Raw genomic sequence first — 24578 nt, forward strand, 5'->3', positions numbered from 1 at the left:
CTTTCTCATCAACTTCTTGCTAAACATTTATGTGCTAGGGTCTCCCGACCAAGTGATACAGAGGCGATTAAAATATGTTTCTGCCTTCAAGAAGCTTATGTTGAATATACATAAGAAATGAAAAAAAAAACTTCTCACCCCCAACGACGGTGTATATATTTAAATAGAGTAGAGCAATTTTCTTCAAGATATTAAATTTCTAAAGTGTCATGTTCTACAACACAATATGCAATGGCAACTCCAGGCATAAAGTTCACAGATAGTAAATGGAAGCATTTTAAAAATAATGTGTATAAAATATATATTCTCTCTATATATACACAAATAGAATTCAAGGAAAGAAGTTTAACTATGATAGAGATGATTATAAGGAATGTCCCTAATGACATATTACAGGATTCCTTGTTCCCAACAATATTTCCCACAATTGAAAACATTAGGTCACTAAACTGTTCTTTAGAATTCAGTGCAAACATTCGCTGACATTTCTGGGCTAGCTAATCTATGCTGCCTTCCTTGGTCTTTAGCCGCAAACCTTCTCAAGTGAACTGGCACTGAAAGGGCTCTCCTTGGAGGTCTTGGAAAGAACCCCCTAAGTCTTGGGCCCAACCCTATTTGACCTGTTCAAGAGTGCTAAGTGGGACACACTTAACAGCTGTGCAATCCAGTCCTCTCGCCTGGACTTTCCACAGCCTGTGCCAAGTAGTGACCTGGCCTGCAGAGTCATTTTAATCCTGAACCCAGTATTTAAAAGTATTATATGACCATGCAGGAGTCATTAGTGTGATCTCTTCTAATTCAGAACCAGCAATTTTATAATTCAGCTAGTTGAAATAAAAGTTTATTTTTATTGAAAATGTATTTATCCATTTTTAAGAAATGATCAGTTTATATAACCCAGGCTAGTCTTGAATTCATGAAATTCTCCTGCCTCAGCCTGATGACTCCTGGAATTACAGGTGTGACCTACCATATCAAGCCATAAATGAAGCTTAAATATAGAAATTTATTGTGCCTTTTGATCATTTAGCAAGTAAAATTAAAAACAATTTTCCTTTGTGTCTATAACACTCAATATTTTAAAACTTGCCATGTTATGAACATTAGAAAAACAATCTTCACAATGGCATTCATTTCAGTTCTACTACACCAAAACTGAAAAGGATATTTTTGAGAAAAGTGACAGCTGTTTTCTAATTAAATGGTGATCATAGTTACTATCATAAGCTGTAAAGCTGATTATGCTCCACAAAAAGAAATTTTGTATTTAGAAAGAAGCACTGTGTGCCAAAATTTCAGAAAGACCAAAGTTTCCTAGCAAGATAGGCTTCCGAATATCACTGGGAAAGCACTGTACATTTATGCAAAAACATATTGATAAACAGACTGATAGCTTATATCAAAATTGAGTAAAAACAAAATAATGTATGACACACTATCAAAGGATGTCATCCAATTTAGTAACAAGTGACATTAAGAAAAGGTCATCTTTATTCATATTCATCCTGTATTTTCAATGGGAATTGTTTTTTTAAATTCTTCTTCAAAGACACGGAAAGAGGAATTCTCAAATTCATCTGGAAACTCAAAAAGCCCAGAATAGCAAAAACAATTCTTAGCAATAAAGGAATGTCTGGGGGAATCACCATCCCTGACCTCAAGCTGTATTACAGAGCAATGGTGATAAAAGCTGCATAGAATTGGTATAGAGACAGAAAATGGAATAGAATCAATGGAATAGAATTGAAGACCCAGAAATAAAACCACACACTTATGGTCACTTGATCTTTGACAAAGAAGCCAAAAATATGCAATGTAAAAAAAAAGAAATCATCTTCAATATGTCTGTATGTAGAAAAATGAAAACAGACCCTTATTTGTCACCATGCACAAAACTCAAGTCCAAGTGGATCAAGGACCTAAACATAAATCCAAATGCACTGAATCTAATAGAAGAGAAAGTGGGAAAGAGCCTTGAACTCATTGAAACAGGGGGAAATTTCCTAAACCAATGCCTCACACTCTAAGATCAAGAATTGATAAATGGGACCTCATGAAACTGGAAGAAAGCTTCTATAAGGCAAAGACATAGTCAATAAGACAAATTGGCAACCTACAGATTGGGAAAAAACTTCACTAACCTCACATCCAATAGAGGGCTATATATACAAAATATATAAAGAACTCAAGAAGCTAACCACCAAAAAACTAAACAAACAAACAAACAAAAAGCAATAAAAAATGGGGTATAGAACTAAACCAAGAATTCACAACAGAGGAACCTCGAATGGCTGTTCATCATCCTTAGTCATTGGGGAAATGCAAATCAAAACAACCAATGGCAAAGATAAAAAAACTCAGATGACAGCAGATGCTGGAGAGGATGTGGAGAAAGAGGAACACTCCTCCATTGCTGGTGGGATTGCAGACTGGTACAATCATGCTGGAAATCAGTTTGGAGGTTCCTCAGAAAATTGGAAATAGACCTACCTAAAGACCTAGCTATACCACCCTTAGGAATATGCCCAAAAGATGCCCTACCATTCCACAGAGACACGTGTTCCACTATGTTCATTGCAGCCTTATTTGTGATAGCCAGAAGCTGGAAACAACCCAGATGTCCCACAAAAGAAGAATGGATACAGAAAATGTGGTTCATTTACACAATGGAATACTACTCAGCTTTTAAGAACAAGGATGTCCTGAGTTTTACAGGCAAATGGATGGAATTAGAAATTATCATCCTGAGTGAAGTAACTCAGACCAAAAAGTATATGCACGGTATGTTCTCACTAATAAGTGGATATTAGCCAAAATAAAAGTACAGAATACCCAAGATGCAGTCCACAGAACTCAAAAAGTTCAACAAGCTAAAGAACTCAAGTGAGGATGCCTCAGTCCCACTTGGAAGAGAGAAGAAAGCAACCACAAGGGGGAAAGGAGGGAGGGACAGGGAGGCAAAGGGGATGGGATGGAGGGAGAGGGGAACATGATCTGGTATTGAGTGGGGGGAAAGGATTAAAGCTCTGAGGGCCAGCAGAAAGAATGGAAACAGATGACCTCAGGAGGAAAGAGGTTGGGAGGACCCTCTAGAATGTACCAGAGACCTGGAAAGTAAGAGACTCTTAGGACTCAAAGCAGGGGGTGGGGGTGGGGGGGTTAGGTGAAATCCCCTACAGTGGGGTGAGTGAACTTACTGAACCCACCTCTAGCAGAAAGACAGGGCATCAAGTGAGGAATGGGGTTGCTATCCCACAGTCAAAGCTCTGACCCATAATTCTTCCTGTCTGAAAGAAATGTAGGGATGAAAGTGGAGAAGTGACTGAGGAAAAGAAGGCCCAGCGACAGGCCCAAATTGGAATCCAGCTCAAGGGGAGGCCACAAGAGCTGACACCATTACAGAGGCTATGGGGCATTCACAAAAAGGGACCTATCATGACTGTCCTTCAAATGACCCAACAAGCAGCTGAGTCAGATGCAGATATGTGCACCCAACTAATAAACAGAAGCTGACGACCCCTCTGGTTGAATTAGGGAAAAGCTGGAGGAAGCTGAGGAGGAGGGCGACCCTGTAGGGTGACCAGCAGTCTCAATTAACCTGGACCTCTGAGCTCTCTCAGACACTGGATCACCAACCAGGCAGCATACACCAGCTGAGATGAGGCCCCCAACACATACACAGCAGAGGACTCCCAGATCTGGGTTCAGTCAGAGAGAATACACCTAACCCTCAAGAGACTGGAGGCCCCAGGGAGTTTAGAGGTCTGGTGGGGTGGGTGGGGTGGGGATATCCTTGTGGAGACCAGGGGGGGGGGTTGTCAGGAATAAAATCTAGAGTGTAAAAATAAATAAATAAATAAAAATGGGTACCAGGTACTCTTTCAAGAACCTGCAATCCAATGGACAATTAGCAATGGGCACTGAAAAAGAAATTCTCTCCTTAACTACTTATGCCTCACATGTTACTGTTGTGTTTATTTTGCTTGAGGCAGGTTTAATGCTGCCCAACCTGATTTCAAATTTCTGGATTAAACTGATGGCCCTGCCTTATCCCCACACATAGTCGAGGATTCCACATGTAGCCCTCTAGCAGCTTTACCACCATTTAAATGAAAACAGTCTTTACCATAAACTTCACCTTAATTGTTACTATGTATTGTTCTCACTTGCTGAACACCATTGATGCTAAAGAGCTGGTGTAAAACCACAACAATCAAATAAGTCAGAATTATGAAAGTGCCCAACATTTTGACTAATTTTCAAGATGCCTGAGAAAAATCAGTACAGAGGACCAGTCTATCAGACGGAAAAATGAGAGGCACTCTACTCTAACTTCCCTTAGTAAATTCAGATTTTGATGTTCTTTTTACCTTATAATCCAGGAGAGAATTCTCTTGTTCTACCTCAGAATTGCTTATCATGTCACTTTCTTCATCATCGATAATTTCTATTTTCTGTAACACAAGCAGAAAAATCTTCAAAAATATATATCAGATCAATACATACAAAGTATACAAATAACTCTTCAATATTTAGTTTGGTGACAGAGTGATCTAGGCTATCTAAATTGATTGAACTTTGCTAATTGACTCCTTCATGTTGTTCACAGCATGTGTGTCAATCCTTGTATCTTTAATAGGTGATTGATAGCTCCCTCCAGTGATAAGAAACCAGCCTTCAGTAAGGGTAATCTATTTTAATCACACACACACACACACACACACACACACACACACACACACACACACACACACACGAAAGAGGTTTCCTTTCTATTCCAGTAAGACTCTTCCTTCTAATGAAAAATGTGAACATATGGTGTGCATCCCAAAGGAAAATACAATGTCTAAAAATTCACGTTTATAGCACTCCATTAGCTAGTCAATTGAAAGCAGACATCTATGATAAGATGATGAAAATTGCATGGTGATTTGTTCTCTTCATTGGGCAGTAACAAAGACAGTAAAGAAAGGACAGAGACAGAGAGGCTTCCTCAGCTTCAGAGTTAGTACACAGCAAAGCATGTGCAGTATCTTGTGCACAGTACGGACTAAAATATCTGTCAAAAAAAACAACTCAGAACAGTGTTGATGAAAAGAATGACCAAGAAGCTCTAATCAGGTGGGCAGAGCAAATTCTTTAATGAGAAAGCCTATCTGCTTTGAAAAAGAAAGGAAAAAAACAATGTCAATTAAAATATTTTCCTTTGCATGTAAAAATGTAGTTAAAGCAAAACAAACTGGATGTTAAAACATTTAAACACTACCAACCCAAAAGAAAGTTTCAAAAAGGAGGAAACTAAACCTTATTTAGTCACTAGACAGTCTCTTAAGAACAAGCACATTAGAGCCCTCAGATCCCGGCCCGCAGCAGCTCTCTGCTCCCAGACCCCGTGAGAGAGAGACCAAACCGCCTGGTCAGGTGGGCACTCCTGAGGCTGCAGAGTGGAAGAGACCACCAACACTGCTCACCCCTGCCCACATCCCTGGCCCAAGAGGAAACTGTATAAGGCCTCTGGGCTCCCGTGGGGGAGGGCCCAGGAGTGGCAGGACCCCTGCCTGAGACACCGCTGGAACCTGAGGGAAACAGACCAGATAAACAGTTCTCTGCACCCAAATCCCGTGGGAGGGAGATCTAAACCTTCAGAGAGGCAGACAAGCCTGGGAAACCAGAAGAGACTGCTCTCTGCACACACATCTCGGACGCCAGAAGAAAAAGCCAAAGACCATCTGGAACCCTGGTGCACTGAAGCTCCCGGAAGGGGCGGCACAGGTCTTCCTGGTTGCTGCCGCTGCAGAGAGCCCGTGGGCAGCACCCCACGAGCGAACTTGAGCCTCGGGACCACAGGTAAGACCAAATTTTCTGCTGCAAGAAAGCTGCCTGGTGAACTCAAGACACAGGCCCACAGGAACAGCTGAAGACCTGTAGAGAGGAAAAACTACACGCCCGAAAGCAGAACACTCTGTCCCCATAACTGACTGACAGACAGGAAAACAGGTCTACAGCACTCCTGACACACAGGCTTATAGGACAGTCTAGCCACTGTCAGAAATAGCAGAACAAAGTAACACTAGAGATAATCTGACGGCGAGAGGCAAGCGCAGGAACCCAAGCAACAGAAACCAAGACTACATGGCACCATCGGAGCCCAATTCTCCCACCAAAACAAACATGGAATATCCAAACACACCAGAAAAGCAAGATCTAGTTTCAAAATCATTTTTGATCATGATGCTGGAGGACTTCAAGAAAGACGTGAAGAACTCCCTTAGAGAACAAGTAGAAGCCTACAGAGAGGAATCGCAAAAATGCCTGAAAGAATCGCAAAAATGCCTGAAAGAATTCCAGGAAAACATAAATAAACAAGTAGAAGCCCATAGAGAGGAGACACAAAAATCCCTGAAAGAATTCCAGGAAAACATAAATAAACAAGTAGAAGCCCATAGAGAGGAGACACAAAAATCCCTGAAAGAGTTCCAGGAAAACACAATCAAACAGTGGAAGGAATTAAAAATGGAAATAGAAGCAATCAAGAAATAACATATGGAGGTGGGCACTCCTGAGGCTGCAGAGCGGAAGAGACCACCAACACTGCTCACCCCTGCCCACATCCCTGGCCCAAGAGGAAACTGTATAAGGCCTCTGGGCTCCCGTGGGGGAGGGCCCAGGAGCGGCAGGACCCCTGCCAGAGACACTGCCGGACCCTGAAGGAAACAGACCGGATAAACAGTTCTCTGCACCCAAATCCCGTGGGAGGGAGAGCTAAACCTTCAGAGAGGCAGACAGGCCTGGGAAACCAGAAGAGACTGCTCCCTGCACACACATCTCGGACGCCAGAGGAAAAAGCCAAAGACCATCTGGAACCCTGGTGCACTGAAGCTCCCGGAAGGGGCGGCACAGGTCTTCCTGGTTGCTGCTGCTGCAGAGAGCCCCTGGACAGCACCCCACGAGCAAACCTGAGCCTCGGGACCACAGGTAAGACCTAATTTTCTGCTGCAAGAAAGCTGCCTGGTGAACTCAAGACACAGGCCCACAGGAACAGCTGAAGACCTGTAGAGAGGAAAAACTACACGCCCGAAAGCAGAACACTCTGTCCCCATAACTGACTGAAAGAGAGGAAATCAGGTCTACAGCACTCCTGACACACAGGCTTATAGGACAGTCTAGCCACTGTCAGAAATAGCAGAACAAAGTAACACTAGAGATAATCTGATGGCGAGAGGCAAGCGCAGGAACCCAAGCAACAGAAACCAAGACTACATGCCATCATCGGAGCCCAATTCTCCCACGAAAACAAACATGGAATATCCAAACACACCAGAAAAGCAAGATCTAGTTTCAAAATCATATTTGATCATGATGCTGGAGGACTTCAGGAAAGACCTGAACACACTTAGGGAAGCACAGGAAAACATTAATAAACAAGTAAAAGCCTACAGAGAGGAATCGCAAAAATCCCTGAAAGAATTCCAGGAAAACACAATCAAACAGTTGAAGGAATTAAAAATGGAAATAGAAGCAATCAAGAAAGAACACATGGAAACAACCCTGGATATAGAAAACCAAAAGAAGAGACAAGGAGCTGTAGATACAAGCTTCACCAACAGAATACAAGAGATGGAAGAGAGAATCTCAGGAGCAGAAGATTCCATAGAAATCATTGACTCAACTGTCAAAGATAATGTAAAGCGGAAAAAGCTACTGGTCCAAAACATACAGGAAATCCAGGACTCAATGAGAAGATCAAACCTAAGGATAATAGGTATAGAAGAGAGTGAAGACTCCCAGCTCAAAGGACCAGTAAATATCTTCAACAAAATCATAGAAGAAAACTTCCCTAACCTAAAAAAAGAGATACCCATAGACATACAGGAAGCCTACAGAACTCCAAATAGATTGGACCAGAAAAGAAACACCTCCCGTCACATAATTGTCAAAACACCAAACGCACAAAATAAAGAAAGAATATTAAAAGCAGTAAGGGAAAAAGGTCAAGTAACATATAAAGGGAGACCTATCAGAATCACACCAGACTTCTCGCCAGAAACTATGAAGGCCAGAAGATCCTGGACTGATGTTATACAGACCCTAAGAGAACACAAATGCCAGCCCAGATTACTGTATCCAGCAAAACTCTCAATTAACATTGATGGAGAAACCAAGATATTCCATGACAAAACCAAATTTACACAATATCTTTCTACAAATCCAGCACTACAAAGGATAATAAATGGTAAAGCCCAACATAAGGAGGCAAGCTATACCCTAGAAGAAGCAAGAAACTAATAGTCTTGGCAACAAAACAAAGAGAATGAAAGCACACAAACATAACCTCACATCAAATATGAATATAACGGGAAGCAATAATCACTATTCCTTAATATCTCTCAATATCAATGGCCTCAACTCCCCAATAAAAAGACATAGATTAACAAACTGGATACGCAACGAGGACCCTGCATTCTGCTGCCTACAGGAAACACACCTCAGAGACAAAGACAGACACTACCTCAGAGTGAAAGGCTGGAAAACAACTTTCCAAGCAAATGGTCAGAAGAAGCAAGCTGGAGTAGCCATTCTAATATCAAATAAAATCAATTTCCAACTAAAAGTCATCAAAAAAGATAAGGAAGGACACTTCATATTCATCAAAGGAAAAATCAACCAAGATGAATTCTCAATCCTAAATATCTATGCCCCAAATACAAGGGCACCTACATATGTAAAAGAAACCTTACTAAAGCTCAAAACACACATTGCACCTCACACAATAATAGTGGGAGATTTCAACACCCCACTCTCATCAATGGACAGATCATGGAAACAGAAATTAAACAGTGATGTAGACAGACTAAGAGAAGTCATGAGCCAAATGGACTTAACGGATATTTATAGAACATTCTATCCTAAAGCAAAAGGATATACCTTCTTCTCAGCTCCTCATGGTACTTTCTCCAAAATTGACCATATAATTGGTCAAAAAACGGGCCTCAACAGGTACAGAAAGATAGAAATAATCCCATGCGTGCTATCGGACCACCACGGCCTAAAACTGGTCTTCAATAACAATAAGGGAAGAATGCCCACATATACGTGGAAATTGAACAATGCTCTACTCAATGATAACCTGGTCAAGGAAGAAATAAAGAAAGAAATTAAAAACTTTTTAGAATTTAATGAAAATGAAGATACAACATACTCAAACTTATGGGACACAATGAAAGCTGTGCTAAGAGGGAAACTCATAGCGCTGAGTGCCTGCAGAAAGAAACAGGAAAGAGCATATGTCAGCAGCTTGACAGCACACCTAAAAGCTCTAGAACAAAAAGAAGCAAATACACCCAGGAGGAGTAGAAGGCAGGAAATAATCAAACTCAGAGCTGAAATCAACCAAGTAGAAACAAAAAGGACCATAGAAAGAATCAACAGAACCAAAAGTTGGTTCTTTGAGAAAATCAACAAGATAGATAAACCCTTAGCCAGACTAACGAGAGGACACAGAGAGTGTGTCCAAATTAACAAAATCAGAAATGAAAAGGGAGACATAACTACAGATTCGGAGGAAATTCAAAAAATCATCAGATCTTACTATAAAAACCTATATTCAACAAAATTTGAAAATCTTCAGGAAATGGACAATTTCCTAGACAGATACCAGGTATCGAAGTTAAATCAGGAACAGATAAACCAGTTAAACAACCCCATAACTCCTAAGGAAATAGAAGCAGTCATTAAAGGTCTCCCAACCAAAAAGAGCCCAGGTCCAGACGGGTTTAGTGCAGAATTCTATCAAACCTTCATAGAAGACCTCATACCAATATTATCCAAACTATTCCACAAAATTGAAACAGATGGAGCCCTACCGAATTCCTTCTATGAAGCCACAATTACTCTTATACCTAAACCACACAAAGACACAACAAAGAAAGAGAACTTCAGACCAATTTCCCTTATGAATATCGACGCAAAAATACTCAATAAAATTCTGGCAAACCGAATTCAAGAGCACATCAAAACAATCATCCACCATGATCAAGTAGGCTTCATCCCAGGCATGCAGGGATGGTTTAATATACGGAAAACCATCAACGTGATCCATTATATAAACAAACTGAAAGAACAGAACCACATGATCATTTCATTAGATGCTGAGAAAGCATTTGACAAAATTCAACACCCCTTCATGATAAAAGTCCTGGAAAGAATAGGAATTCAAGGCCCATACCTAAACATAGTAAAAGCCACATACAGCAAACCAGTTGCTAACATTAAACTAAATGGAGAGAAACTAGAAGCAATCCCACTAAAATCAGGGACTAGACAAGGCTGCCCACTCTCTCCCTACTTATTCAATATAGTTCTTGAAGTTCTAGCCAGAGCAATCAGACAACAAAAGGAGATCAAAGGGATACAGATCGGAAAAGAAGAGGTCAAAATATCACTATTTGCAGATGACATGATAGTATATTTAAGTGATCCCAAAAGTTCCACCAGAGAACTACTAAAGCTGATAAACAACTTCAGCAAAGTGGCTGGGTATAAAATTAACTCAAATAAATCAGTTGCCTTCCTCTATACAAAAGAGAAACAAGCCGAGAAAGAAATTAGGGAAACGACACCCTTCATAATAGACCCAAATAATATAAAGTACCTCGGTGTGACTTTAACCAAGCAAGTAAAAGATCTGTACAATAAGAACTTCAAGACACTGAGGAAAAAATTAAAGAAGACCTCAGAAGATGGAAAGATCTCCCATGCTCATGGATTGGCAGGATTAATATGGTAAAAATGGCCATTTTACCAAAAGCAATCTACACATTCAATGCAATCCCCATCAAAATACCAATCCAATTCTTCAAAGAGTTAGACAGAACAATTTGCAAATTCATCTGGAATAACAAAAAACCCAGGATAGCTAAAGCTATCCTCAACAATAAAAGGACTTCAGGGGGAATCACTATCCCTGAACTCAAGCAGTATTACAGAGCAATAGTGATAAAAACTGCATGGTATTGGTACAGAGACAGACAGATAGACCAATGGAATAGAATTGAAGACCCAGAAATGAACCCACACACCTATGGTCACTTGATTTTTGACAAAGGAGCCAAAACCATCCAATGGAAAAAAGATAGCATTTTCAGCAAATGGTGTTGGTTCAACTGGAGGGCAACATGTAGAAGAATGCAGATCGATCCATGCTTATCACCCTGTACAAAGCTTAAGTCCAAGTGGATCAAGGACCTCCACATCAAACCAGACACACTCAAACTAATAGAAGAAAAACTAGGGAAGCATCTGGAACACATGGGCACTGGAAAAAATTTCCTGAACAAAACACCAATGGCTTATGCTCTAAGATCAAGAATCGACAAATGGGATCTCATAAAACTGCAAAGCTTCTGTAAGGCAAAGGACACTGTGGTTAGGACAAAACGGCAACCAACAGATTGGGAAAAGATCTTTACCAATCCTACAACAGATAGAGGCCTTATTTCCAAAATATACAAAGAACTCAAGAAGTTAGACCGCAGGGAAACACATAACCCTATTAAAAAATGGGGTTCAGAGCTAAACAAAGAATTCACAGCTGAGGAATGCCGAATGGCTGAGAAACACCTAAAGAAATGTTCAACATCTTTAGTCATAAGGGAAATGCAAATCAAAACAACCCTGAGATTTCACCTCACACCAGTGCGATTGGCTAAGATCAAAAACTCAGGTGACAGCAGATGCTGGCGAGGATGTGGAGAAAGAGGAACACTCCTCCATTGTTGGTGGGATTGCAGACTGGTAAAACCATTCTGGAAATCAGTCTGGAGGTTCCTCAGAAAATTGGACATTGAACTGCCTGAGGATCCAGCTATACCTCTCTTGGGCATATACCCAAAAGATGCCTCAACATATAAAAGAGACACGTGCTCCACTATGTTCATCGCAGCCTTATTTATAATAGCCAGAAAATGGAAAGAACCCAGATGCCCTTCAACAGAGGAATGGATACAGAAAATGTGGTACATCTACACAATGGAATATTACTCAGCTATCAAAAACAACGAGTTTATGAAATTCGTAGGCAAATGTTTGGAACTGGAAAATATCATCCTGAGTGAGCTAACCCAATCACAGAAAGACATACATGGTATGCACTCATTGATAAGTGGCTATTAGCCCAAATGCTTGAATTACCCTAGATCCCTAGAACAAACGAAACTCAAGACGGATGATCAAAATGTGAATGCTTCACTCCTTCTTTAAATGAGGAAAAAGAATACCCTTGACAGGGAAGGGAGAGGCAAAGATTAAAACAGAGACTGAAGGAACACCCATTCAGAGCCTGCCCCACATGTGGCCCATACATATACAGCCACCCAATTAGACAAGATGGATGAAGCAAAGAAGTGCAGACCGACAGGAGCCGGATGTAGATCGCTCCTGAGAGACACAGCCAGAATACAGCAAATATAGAGGCGAATGCCAGCAGCAAACCACTGAACTGAGAATAGGTCCCCTATTGAAGGAATCAGAGAAAGAACTGGAAGAGCTTGAAGGGGCTCGAGACCCCAAAAGTACAACAATGCCAAGCAACCAGAGCTTCCAGGGACTAAGCCACTACCTAAAGACTATACATGGACTGACCCTGGACTCTGACCCCATAGGTAGCAATGAATATCCTAGTAAGAGCACCAGTGGAAGGGGAAGCCCTGGGTCCTGCTAAGACTGAACCCCCAGTGAACTAGACTATGGGGGGAGGGCGGCAATGGGGGGAGGGTTGGGAGGGGAACACCCATAAGGAAGGGGAGGGGGGAGGGGGATGTTTGCCCGGAAACCGGGAAAGGGAATAACACTTGAAATGTATATAAGAAATACTCAAGTTAATAAAAAAAAAATAAAAAAAAAAAAAAAAAAAAGAAATAACATATGGAAACAACCCTGGATATAGAAAACCAAAAGAAGAGACAAGGAGCTGTAGATACAAGCTTCACCAACAGAATACAAGAGATGGAAGAGAGAATCTCAGGAGCAGAAGATTCCATAGAAATCATTGACTCAACTGTCAAAGATAATGTAAAGCGGAAAAAGCTACTGGTCCAAAACATACAGGAAATCCAGGACTCAATGAGAAGATCAAACCTAAGGATAATAGGTATAGAAGAGAGTGAAGACTCCCAGCTCAAAGGATCAGTAAATATCTTCAACAAAATCATAGAAGAAAACTTCCCTAACCTAAAAAAAGAGATACCCATAGACATACAAGAAGCCTACAGAACTCCAAATAGATTGGACCAGAAAAGAAACACCTCCCGTCACATAATAGTCAAAACACCAAACGCACAAAATAAAGAAAGAATATTAAAAGCAGTAAGGGAAAAAGGTCAAGTAACATATAAAGGCAGACCTATCAGAATCACACCAGACTTCTCGCCAGAAACTGAGAAGGCCAGAAGATCCTGGACTGATGTCATACAGACCCTAAGAGAACACAAATGCCAGCCCAGGTTACTGTATCCAGCAAAACTCTCAATTAACATTGATGGAGAAACCAAGATATTTCATGACAAAACCAAATTTACACAATATCTTTCTACAAATCCAGCACTACAAAGGATAATAAATGGTAAAGACCAACATAAGGAGGCAAGCTATACCCTAGAAGAAGCAAGAAACTAATCGTCTTGGCAACAAAACAAAGAGAATGAAAGCACACAAACATAACCTCACATCCAAATATGAATATAACGGGAAGCAATAATCACTATTCCTTAATATCTCTCAATATCAATGGCCTCAACTCTCCAATAAAAAGACATAGATTAACAAACTGGATACGCAACGAGGACCCTGCATTCTGCTGGCTACAGGAAACACACCTCAGAGACAAAGACAGACACTACCTCAAAGTGAAAGGCTGGAAAACAACTTTCCAAGCAAATGGTCAGAAGAAGCAAGCTGGAGTAGCCATTCTAATATCAAATAAAATCAATTTCCAACTAAAAGTCATCAAAAAAGATAAGGAAGGACACTTCATATTCATCAAAGGAAAAATCCACCAAGATGAACTCTCAATCCTAAATATCTATGCCCCAAATACAAGGGCACCTACATACGTAAAAGAAACCTTACTAAAGCTCAAAACACACATTGGACCTCACACAATAATAGTGGGAGATTTCAACACACCACTCTCATCAATGGACAGATCATGGAAACAGAAATTAAACAGTGATGTCGACAGACTAAGAGAAGTCATGAGCCAAATGGACTTAACGGATATTTATAGAACATTCTACCCTAAAGCAAAAGGATATACCTTCTTCTCAGCTCCTCATGGCACTTTCTCCAAAATTGACCATATAATTGGTCAAAAAACGGGCCTCAACAGGTACAGAAAGATAGAAATAATCCCATGCGTGCTATCGGACCACCACGGCCTAAAACTGGTCTTCAATAACAATAAGGGAAGAATGCCCACATATACGTGGAAATTGAACAATGCTCTACTCAATGATAACCTGGTCAAGGAAGAAATAAAGAAAGAAATGAAAAACTTTTTAGAATTTAATGAAAATGAAGGTACAACATACCCAAACTTATGGGACACAATGAAAGCTGTGCTAAGAGGAAAACTCATAGCGCTGAGTGCCTGCAGAAAGAAACAGGAAAGAGCATATGTCAGCAGCTTGACAGCACACCTAAAAGCTCTAGAACAAAAAGAAGCAAATACACCCAGGAGGAGTAGAAGGCAGGAAATAATCAAACTCAGAGCTGAAATCAACCAAGTAGAAACAAAAAGGACCATAGAAAGAATCAACAGAACCAAAAGCTGGTTCTAAGAGAAAATCAACAAGATAGATAAACCCTTAGCCAGACTAACGAGAGGACACAGAGAGTGCGTCCAAATTAATAAAATCAGAAATGAAAAGGGAGACATAACGACAGATTCAGAGGAAATTCAAAAAATCATCAGATCTTACTATAAAAACCTATATTCAACAAAACTTGAAAATCTTCAGGAAATGGACAATTTCCTAGACAGATACCAGGTATCGAGGCTAAATCAGGAAAAGATAAACCAGATAAACAACCCCATAACTCCTAAGGAAATAGAAGCAGTCATTAAAGGTCTCCCAACCAAAAAGAGCCCAGGTCCAGACGGGTTTAGTGTAGAATTCTATCAAACCTTCATAGAAGACCTCATACCAATATTATCCAAACTATTCCACAAAATTGAAACAGATGGAGCCCTACCGAATTCCTTCTACGAAGCCACAATTACTCTTATACCTAAACCACACAAAGACACAACAAAGAAAGAGAACTTCAGACCAATTTCCCTTATGAATATCGACGCAAAAATACTCAATAAAATTCTGGCAAACCGAATTCAAGAGCACTTCAAAACAATCATCCACCATGATCAAGTAGGCTTCATCCCAGGCATGCAGGGATGGTTTAATATACGGAAAACCATCAACGTGATCCATTATATAAACAAACTGAAAGAACAAAACCACATGATCATTTCATTAGATGCTGAGAAAGCATTTGACAAAATTCAACACCCCTTCATGATAAAAGTCCTGGAAAGAATGGGAATTCAAGGCCCATACCTAAACATAGTAAAAGCCATATACAGCAAACCAGTTGCTAACATTAAACTAAATGGAGAGAAACTTGAAGCAATCCCACTAAAATCAGGGACTAGACAAGGCTGCCCACTCTCTCCCTACTTATTCAATATAGTTCTTGAAGTTCTAGCCAGAGCAATCAGACAACAAAAGGAGATCAAGGGGATACAGATCGGAAAAGAAGAGGTCAAAATATCACTATTTGCAGATGACATGATAGTATATTTAAGTGATCCCAAAAGTTCCACCAGAGAACTACTAAAGCTGATAAACAACTTCAGCAAAGTGGCTGGGTATAAAATTAACTCAAATAAATCAGTTGCCTTCCTCTATACAAAAGAGAAACAAGCCGAGAAAGAAATTAGGGAAACGACACCCTTCATAATAGACCCAAATAATATAAAGTACCTCAGTGTGACTTTAACCAAGCAAGTAAAAGATCTGTACAATAAGAACTTCAAGACACTGAGGAAAGAAATTGAAGAAGACCTCAGAAGATGGAAAGATCTCCCATGCTCATGGATTGGCAGGATTAATATAGTAAAAATGGCCATTTTACCAAAAGCAATCTACAGATTCAATGCAATCCCCATCAAAATACCAATCCAATTCTTCAAAGAGTTAGACAGAACAATTTGCAAATTCATCTGGAATAACAAAAAACCCAGGATAGCTAAAGCTATCCTCAACAATAAAAGGACTTCAGGGGGAATCACTATCCCTGAACTCAAGCAGTATTACAGAGCAATAGTGATAAAAACTGCATGGTATTGGTACAGAGACAGACAGATAGACCAATGGAATAGAATTGAAGACCCAAATGAACGCACACACCTATGGTCACTTGATTTTTGACAAAGGAGCCAAAACCATCCAATGGAAAAAAGATAGCATTTTCAGCAAATGGTGCTGGTTCAACTGGAGGGCAACATGTAGAAGAATGCAGATCGATCCATCCTTATCACCCTGTACAAAGCTTAAGTCCAAGTGGATCAAGGACCTCCACATCAAACCAGACACACTCAAACTAATAAAAGAAAAACTAGGGAAGCATCTGGATCACATGGGCACTGGAAAAAATTTCCTGAACAAAACACCAATGGCTTACACTCTAAGATCAAGAATCGACAAATGGGATCTCATAAAACTGCAAAGCTTCTGTAAGGCAAAGGACACTGTGGTTAGGACAAAACGGCAACCAACAGATTGGGAAAAGATCTTTACCAATCCTACAACAGATAGAGGCCTTATATCCAAAATATACAAAGAACTCAAGAAGTTAGACCGCAGGGAAACAAATAACCCTATTAAAAAATGGGGTTCAGAGCTAAACAAAGAATTCACAGCTGAGGAATGCCGAATGGCTGAGAAACACCTAAAGAAATGTTCAACATCTTTAGTCATAAGGGAAATGCAAATCAAAACAACCCTGAGATTTCACCTCACACCAGTGAGAATGGCTAAGATCAAAAACTCAGGTGACAGCAGATGCTGGCGAGGATGTGGAGAAAGAGGAACACTCCTCCATTGTTGGTGGGATTGCAGACTGGTACAACCATTCTGGAAATCAGTCTGGAGGTTCCTCAGAAAATTGGACATTGAACTGCCTGAGGATCCAGCTATACCTCTCTTGGGCATATACCCAAAAGATGCCTCAACATACAAAAGAGACACGTGCTCCACTATGTTCATCGCAGCCTTATTTATAATAGCCAGAAACTGGAAAGAACCCAGATGCCCTTCAACAGAGGAATGGATTCAGAAAATGTGGTACATCTACACAATGGAATATTACTCAGCTATCAAAAACAACGAGTTTATGAAATTCGTAGGCAAATGGTTGGAACTGGAAAATATCATCCTGAGTGAGCTAACCCATTCACAGAAAGACATACATGGTATGCACTCATTGATAAGTGGCTATTAGCCCAAATGCTTGAATTACCCTAGATCCCTAGAACAAACGAAACTCAAGACGGATGATCAAAATGTGAATGCTTCACTCCTTCTTTAAATGAGGAAAAAGAATACCCTTGGCAGGGAAGGGAGAGGCAAAGATTAAAACAGAGACTGAAGGAACACTCATTCAGAGCCTGCCCCACATATGACCCATACATATACAGCCACCCAATTAGAGAAGATGGACGAAGCAAAGAAGTGCAGGCCTACAGGAACCGGATGTAGATCGCTCCTGAGAGACACAGCCAGAATACAGCAAATACAGAGGCGAATGCCAGCAGCAAACCACTGAACTGAGAATAGGCCCCCGTTGAAGGAATCAGAGAAAGAACTGGAAGAGCTTGAAGGGGCTCGAGACCCCATATGTACAACAATGCTAAGCAACCAGAGCTTCCAGGGACTAAGCCACTACCTAAAGACTATACATGGACTGACCCTGGACTCTGACCCCATAGGTAGCAATGAATATCCTAGTAAGAGCACCAGTGGAAGGGGAAGCCCTGGGTCCTGCTAAGACTGAACCCCCAGTGAACTAGACTATGGGGGGAGGGCGGCAATGGGGGGAGGGTTGGGAGGGGAACACCCATAAGGAAGGGGAGGGGGGAGGGGGATGTTTGCCGGAAACCGGGAAAGGGAATAACACTTGAAATGTATATAAGAAATACTCAAGTTAATAAAAAAAAATGAAAAAAAAAAAGAACAAGCACATTAATATCATCATGTTGTAGGTAGAATATGAAATTAGATTTCTTACACACACACACACACACACACACACACACACACACACACAAACTTAAAATGATCATACTTGGTATACTGCTGCTGAGGACAGGACACCATCATAGTGTTTCTGACCTGAGGTCTATGAGTCAGAAGGACATTTGCAGTGACACCGCCTTCTCCCACTGCACAGACAGTATCCTAATGTTTTGCTTCCTATTATAATCACTATAAACTTAAGTCTTAATCACATCATCCTTCTTGTTTTAAGGCCTTTAGATTTTCTACCTATTTGGACTGTTTCTTGGAAAATGGAGCTAGGCATTTAAGAGAAGAAGGTCCCCATGGCCACTGTATAGATTGTGCATATAAATAGATTTTATATGTCTCGGATTTGTCATCCATGACTAATAATTGGGGGCACTCAAAACTTACAAGCAGAGGAGATCAACCTTTGAAAGTTTGAAGTTTTGTCTCTGAAAATCAATTGTTCTTGAAAAATTAGGTGCCTAAGTGACTCTGAGTCATACCTCACGGCTTCATTTGTTATTTTCAACTGTCTGCTGCTGATGAGATGCGATGCAGAGAAATTCAGGCTAAAAATGAACACATCTTTAGGGGAAAAGATATCTCAATTGTAAATAATTGTTTATAGTTTATACACTATAATTCACATCTAGAGAAGGAGATATTTGCTGAGATTTAAAATATTAGGACAGTTCATTGTGGAAAACAATGATTACTAGCTACTTGAAAAAAAAATGACTGCCTCAAAACCAAAGCTAACTTTTCAGTGTGCCTGTTGAATTTAGTGCTTAGAAGAATCAAACATGGACTTAAACTGGGATTTAAAAAGGAAAAAATACAATGGAATGTAATCTAGAAATCTATTTTATATGTAGAAAACGTTAGATATTGTTGATATTTAACATTATGAGCCCAAATGTATATTTCATGCGCTCTGTTTTTAATGAAGAGGTGCTCAGGATTATAATGTCAAAGAAATTATGTTTGTGATAGAAGCCAGAGTAAATTGTGATGTCATAGCTACTTTGAAACAGAAAAAAAAAGGCATTATAAGGTCTATTTTAATGAGAATCACTCCTAGAGCATTGACTCAAAAGCAAAAAGGAAAACATGACTGCACTTCCTTCTGCGTCTGACTCGGTTTTATACTATCTTGATTCCTATATAACTTTACTTGGCCAACATATAAACAAATTCTGCTAAAACAGCTGCTAAGGGAACATCGCTACATGTTTATATTTTTACAAAACCCAATTTAATCCACATACAGCCTGTCCCTGCTGCTATTCAAATTCTTAAAATACTGCCTTTCGATCTTTGCTGTGATGTTGAAAGCAATAAACAGAGTACAAGTTAACCAGAAAAAAAGTTTCCAAATAGGTAGTGCAATTGTTTGTATATGCTTGGCCCAGGGAGTGGCACTATTAGGAAGTGGATTCTTGTTGGAGTAGGTGTGTCACTATGGCCCTATTCCTAGCTTCCTGGGAGTCAGTATTCTGATAGCAGCCTTCAGATTAAGATGTAGAACTCTCAGCTCCTCCTGCACCATGCCTGCCTGGATGCTGCTATGCTCCTGCCTTGATGATAATGGACTGAATCTCTGAACCTGTAAGCCAGCCCCAATTAAATGTTGTCATTTATAAGAGTTGTCTTGGTCATGGTGTCTGTTCACAGCAGTAAAACCCTAAGACAGCTAGGTATGGCCTGAACAGAGAAACCCTTTGATATAAGCACCAGCACTAACAAAGACTTCCTTCATGATCTCCAGCTAAACTCCATTTCAATTGTGCCATCTGCCCAATGGAATCAATCAGCTCCACACTCAGTGTGTTGAAGAAAATAACTTGTTATGTATAAAATATGTCATATTTGAACTATTACGTTTTCAAAGTTGGAAATCCCCAAAAGTTAAAAAAGGAAGTATTTGAAATTACCTATTGAGTAGTGAAAGAGATATTAAATTCATACAAACAAGATCTGTTTGGGTTTATAGAGTAAAGCAAGACTTTATCCTGACAATACAGATGTTGTCATCAACTGGCACAGTGTCCTTGAAATCCATCCTGTAATGAGGAAAGAATTTCAAATCGTACATACCACATTATCTGCGGATACTGCCTGATGCTCTTCATCCTTATGTGCCCTGGCCTCATTTGGGATTAGTTCGTTGGACTCCTCTGTAGGGAAAAAAACAGTAAAGTCTATATCTTGTATCTCAAAACCTTAGTATATTTTTTATTCTTAATTTGTCTGTTTTGCCAAAACCATACACATGTCAAAGCACAAATGTGCATTTTTTAACTTTATTCCTATCTTATTTAGTCATATACATTTTCATTAGTTATGTAAATGGGTAGAAATATACGAATGACCATCACTCTGCTATTTATGATAGAAAAGATGGGAGAAACCTGTATCTTCAGCAATGAATAAATACAGAAGTTACCTACGAGGTAAGAAGCTGCTAAAAATAAAGTATTATGAGCTACTTGCAAGTAAAAAAAACTGAAAAATAAAATTTATGGTGTAGGTACACACAATCTTATATCTGTAAAATACACACACATATGCATATATATGTGCATGTACAAATATGCGTGTGCTTAATAAGTAAAAACAAGAGACAACACTATTTTTTGAACTACTGTTTCCATTATTATCCCTGGTTAGAATTATATAATTATAAATTATTTTTACTTTTATTTTTAAGTTTTTAAATTTTGTTCAGTTAAGCATTTTCTACAATAGTACTCATTTTTCTTTTCTTTTTCTTTGGTGGATAAGGTCTTGCTACATAGCCTTAGCTGGCAAAGAACTCACTGTATGGAGGAGATTAACCTTAAAGTTTCAATAATTTTTCTGTCTCCGCATGCTTAGTGGTGGGTTTTCAGGCCTTTTCCACCACGCCTGGCTTTGCTTATTATAATAGGACAAAAGCAGCAAATAGTTTCTCAATAAATGGTATAAAATGTTAAATGCAGATTTTCACTTGTATTAAAAAGCAGGATCATTTCAACACTTGTATACACACATCTTTGTGCATCTTATACGTATGCAAAGAGATACTACTCATTAAAGTATCCCTTTGTTCTGCTTATAGAAGGTTATTCTCTAAGGAATAAGATTATTTCTGTCCCCATAGTATTTCCAAATATTTTCAACAATGGACATGTATTTTTTTCAGATCAAATCCATTATTTTAAAATAGAAAATAATAAAACAGTGAGAGATAAATTAATTCAGAGAAACTACTCTACAAAAGTTTGTCTGTGATAAGGTATGGCAAGTGTCTGCTTCAAGACACTGGGTATGTCTACATACATTACCCCTTTGCCCTTTTAGTTTGTAATATTCTCACTCAGATGCTTTAAAATAGAGTAGGAATGTTTATCTCTGTGCTTCTCTTTTCTACACAGCAATTTCATGGATATTATTGGATAAATACTAGTAAAATTTCTCAGATCCTTGGTAAATAACATTTCAATTCAACTTAGAAAGCTGAAGAAAAACATACATCATCCCTCCTAAGATTTTCCTACTCCATTCATTCCCATGTATAAGCATGAAGAAGGATTAGGAGAAATTCACTTTTAAGAATTGTTTATGAGAATTCAAGTGTGTGATAGCCAAGAAAACTTCAGCAGAATTTTAATACAATGTTCTGTATAAATTCAATTTAACTTTCTTATCTCTACCATATATTTTAAATTAAATTTTATTGTATGTACTTGAGGTATATAACACAATATATATGTATATAGCAAAAAGATTGCTACAATGCAACAAATTAACATATTTATCATCTCACAGTTTCCCATCCCCCAGGCGACAGCTGCTATCACCACTTATTGAAAATCCTGAATACACAATACACTATCATTAACAATGGTCCTCATGCTTTTTATTAGATCTTTCCCCTTATTCATCACACACATTGTAACTTCGTACGCTCTCAGTTCCATCTCCCCATTCTCCTACCCCATTCAAAAACCACTCTTTTATTACATTTGATATATTTGACCTTCCTTGCCCTGTTATTTGCTGCAACATGGATGAACCCAGGGGATGCTATCTAAGTGAAATAAGCCAGGCATAAAGGAAGAAAGAAAATAAATTGCATGATATCATTTATTTGTGAAAAGTAAGAAAAGTCAATTTCAAATTTTATAAAAACAATGACTCCTAGACAAAGGAAAGTTTACCTATTCATTAGTGAGACATTTCGAGTCACAGACATTTCAAGTCCTACATAATCAGTGATGAAATGAAATGGAAAGAGGGAAAATTGTCATTAGATTTAGCTGCAGTTCTGATATTAGGAACACTGGTCTCAGAAGAGGGGTTATATTGCTCATCAACAAGATCATTACTGGCTCTATTCCTTATAGGATTGCTGTACATTCTTCTTCAGATTTACTCCTAGCTTTATACACAGTTCCAGTTCACGGACAGCTTATTTATGTATGGTTTGATTATTTTAGAAAATTTATATAAAAGCTATTTTGAGGTTTCTGAAATAAAAAGGTGTAATATGATACACTAAGTAAGGAATGTTTTCTTCTGCATATAGATACTTTCAATATTAGCAAAAGTTTGAGATATAAAAACTGTCAGTGTGTCTTGGTAATTATGCACACACACACACACACACACACACACACACATACACACACAAGGGCAGTTTTGCTAATTGAAAATAAAAAGTAGAATTAGTCAGTGAAAACTCCAGAGGGCACTCTATGTGGCAACTTAAGCTCACACTAAGCCATAGAGAATTATCTTTTGATACACACCACATATACCCCACATATTAAGATACGTCTATTAAACATGCACTTCTAGAAAGATAAGGTTGTAAATATTATTTCTTTTAAACAATTTGATTGTTAGGATAGTGAAAACCTTTAAATTTTTCTCAGATTACCCAAGTATTATTTTTGCTAAAGTCTCCAAATTGTAAGAATCAATGGTACCATGCCTATTTTTACTCCATCCCAGGAAAACAAAAAAGAAATGGGGGAAAGGATGGTCAAGTACAAGGTAGAACTGAGGTGATTCAGAATGTCTGTGTCGGGGACCTACATGCTTGGTCAGAAACAAAGGATCACTTGTAAAACTGTTAAAGAATCATGCATGCTTTTGCATACTGGCAAAGACTGTGTCCTTTTGCATTTTGAAGGATAATATTTTTTCCTTGCAAAGACACTGAAAGAAAACTATATACTGTTTTTCTGTGTTCGTTTTAATGTGTGTTGTAATATGGATATTTTCCCTTTGAGATAGTTAAAACACGGCAATCTTTTTAAATGAACAATTGTGTTTAAGGATTCTGAAATGTAGTTGTTATATTGAAAATATGTCTACTTCTCTTAGAGGGAATCGATGGATATCTCAATGTAAACACAATCAAGCTATATTTTCACGATCTGGAAGAGAATAGGTCAGTGTATTTCAGAGGTAGGTTTTAGTCTCGGCCAGATGACACAACTAGTTCTTACAAATGGGTCACATAATCAACACAGTCAGATTAGTATTCTCCATCAATAAAATGAAGAAACTGTACAGATCTAGTTGGAAACAGCACCAAAAGGGCTCCTTCCAGTCCTTGAAAATGCTTTTCTGCAGCAATTTCTGAGGAGAATGAAAAGGTTACTGCGTGCTTGTAAAAAAAAAACAAGCCACCGGGAGAAATTCAAGGTAACTGCTTACTTCTCATCATGTGTTTTCTGATTCATACATTAAATTCTCTCTCTCCTTTTTCTCATTAGGTCTTGATTACTATGCCAGCTATCTAGACAACACACTATTATATGACAAAGGACCCTAGTACAGGAGCAGCAGTTTATTAAATGGGGACCATTAATGCAGACTTTAAAATTAACATTTGCCGTTTCCCCCATTAAGTGCTTATTCTCTAAAATTCTGTTTCAGAAGTGGAAGTGGCAGTTGGGAATGGAACTGTGCACTCAAGGGCCTATGTATCAGAATAGTTCCTCACAGCAATCCTGTCCTTTCAGAGACACATACAAACCTTCTTCCCTGCCCACTTCAAATAGCTGTAGGGCATTAGGCTCTAAAGACCCCATCATATAATTATTGGGAATAACTCAAGGACCTGCAGGTGCATATTATTTTGGAAAGACTGAAGATAAACATATAGTTACTGAACCAACTATATGAGAGCAAATGACCTTAGAAATCATGAATCACTCATTTTCCCGATGATGTTTAAGCCTAGAT

General features: G+C 39.1%; 1 protein-coding gene across 3 annotated transcripts in view; it reads right to left on the reverse strand.

Moving 5' to 3' along the window:
* Hdx (highly divergent homeobox) overlaps positions 1 to 24578 on the reverse strand; it is a 147984-nt gene that overhangs the window by 17713 nt on the left and 105693 nt on the right. For all 3 annotated transcript variants that reach the window (XM_087600226.1, NM_001395572.1, NM_001395571.1), the window contains 2 exon segments: positions 20436 to 20515; positions 4371 to 4454 (listed from right to left, as the gene is read on the reverse strand). In XM_087600226.1, coding sequence (XP_087456352.1) covers positions 4371 to 4454; positions 20436 to 20515 — 164 coding nt within the window.

The sequence above is a fragment of the Rattus norvegicus genome, chromosome X (genome assembly GCF_021556685.1).
Source record: "Rattus norvegicus strain SHRSP/BbbUtx chromosome X, alternate assembly SHRSP_T2T, whole genome shotgun sequence".
In the NCBI taxonomy this organism is placed as follows: Eukaryota; Metazoa; Chordata; class Mammalia; order Rodentia; family Muridae; genus Rattus; species Rattus norvegicus.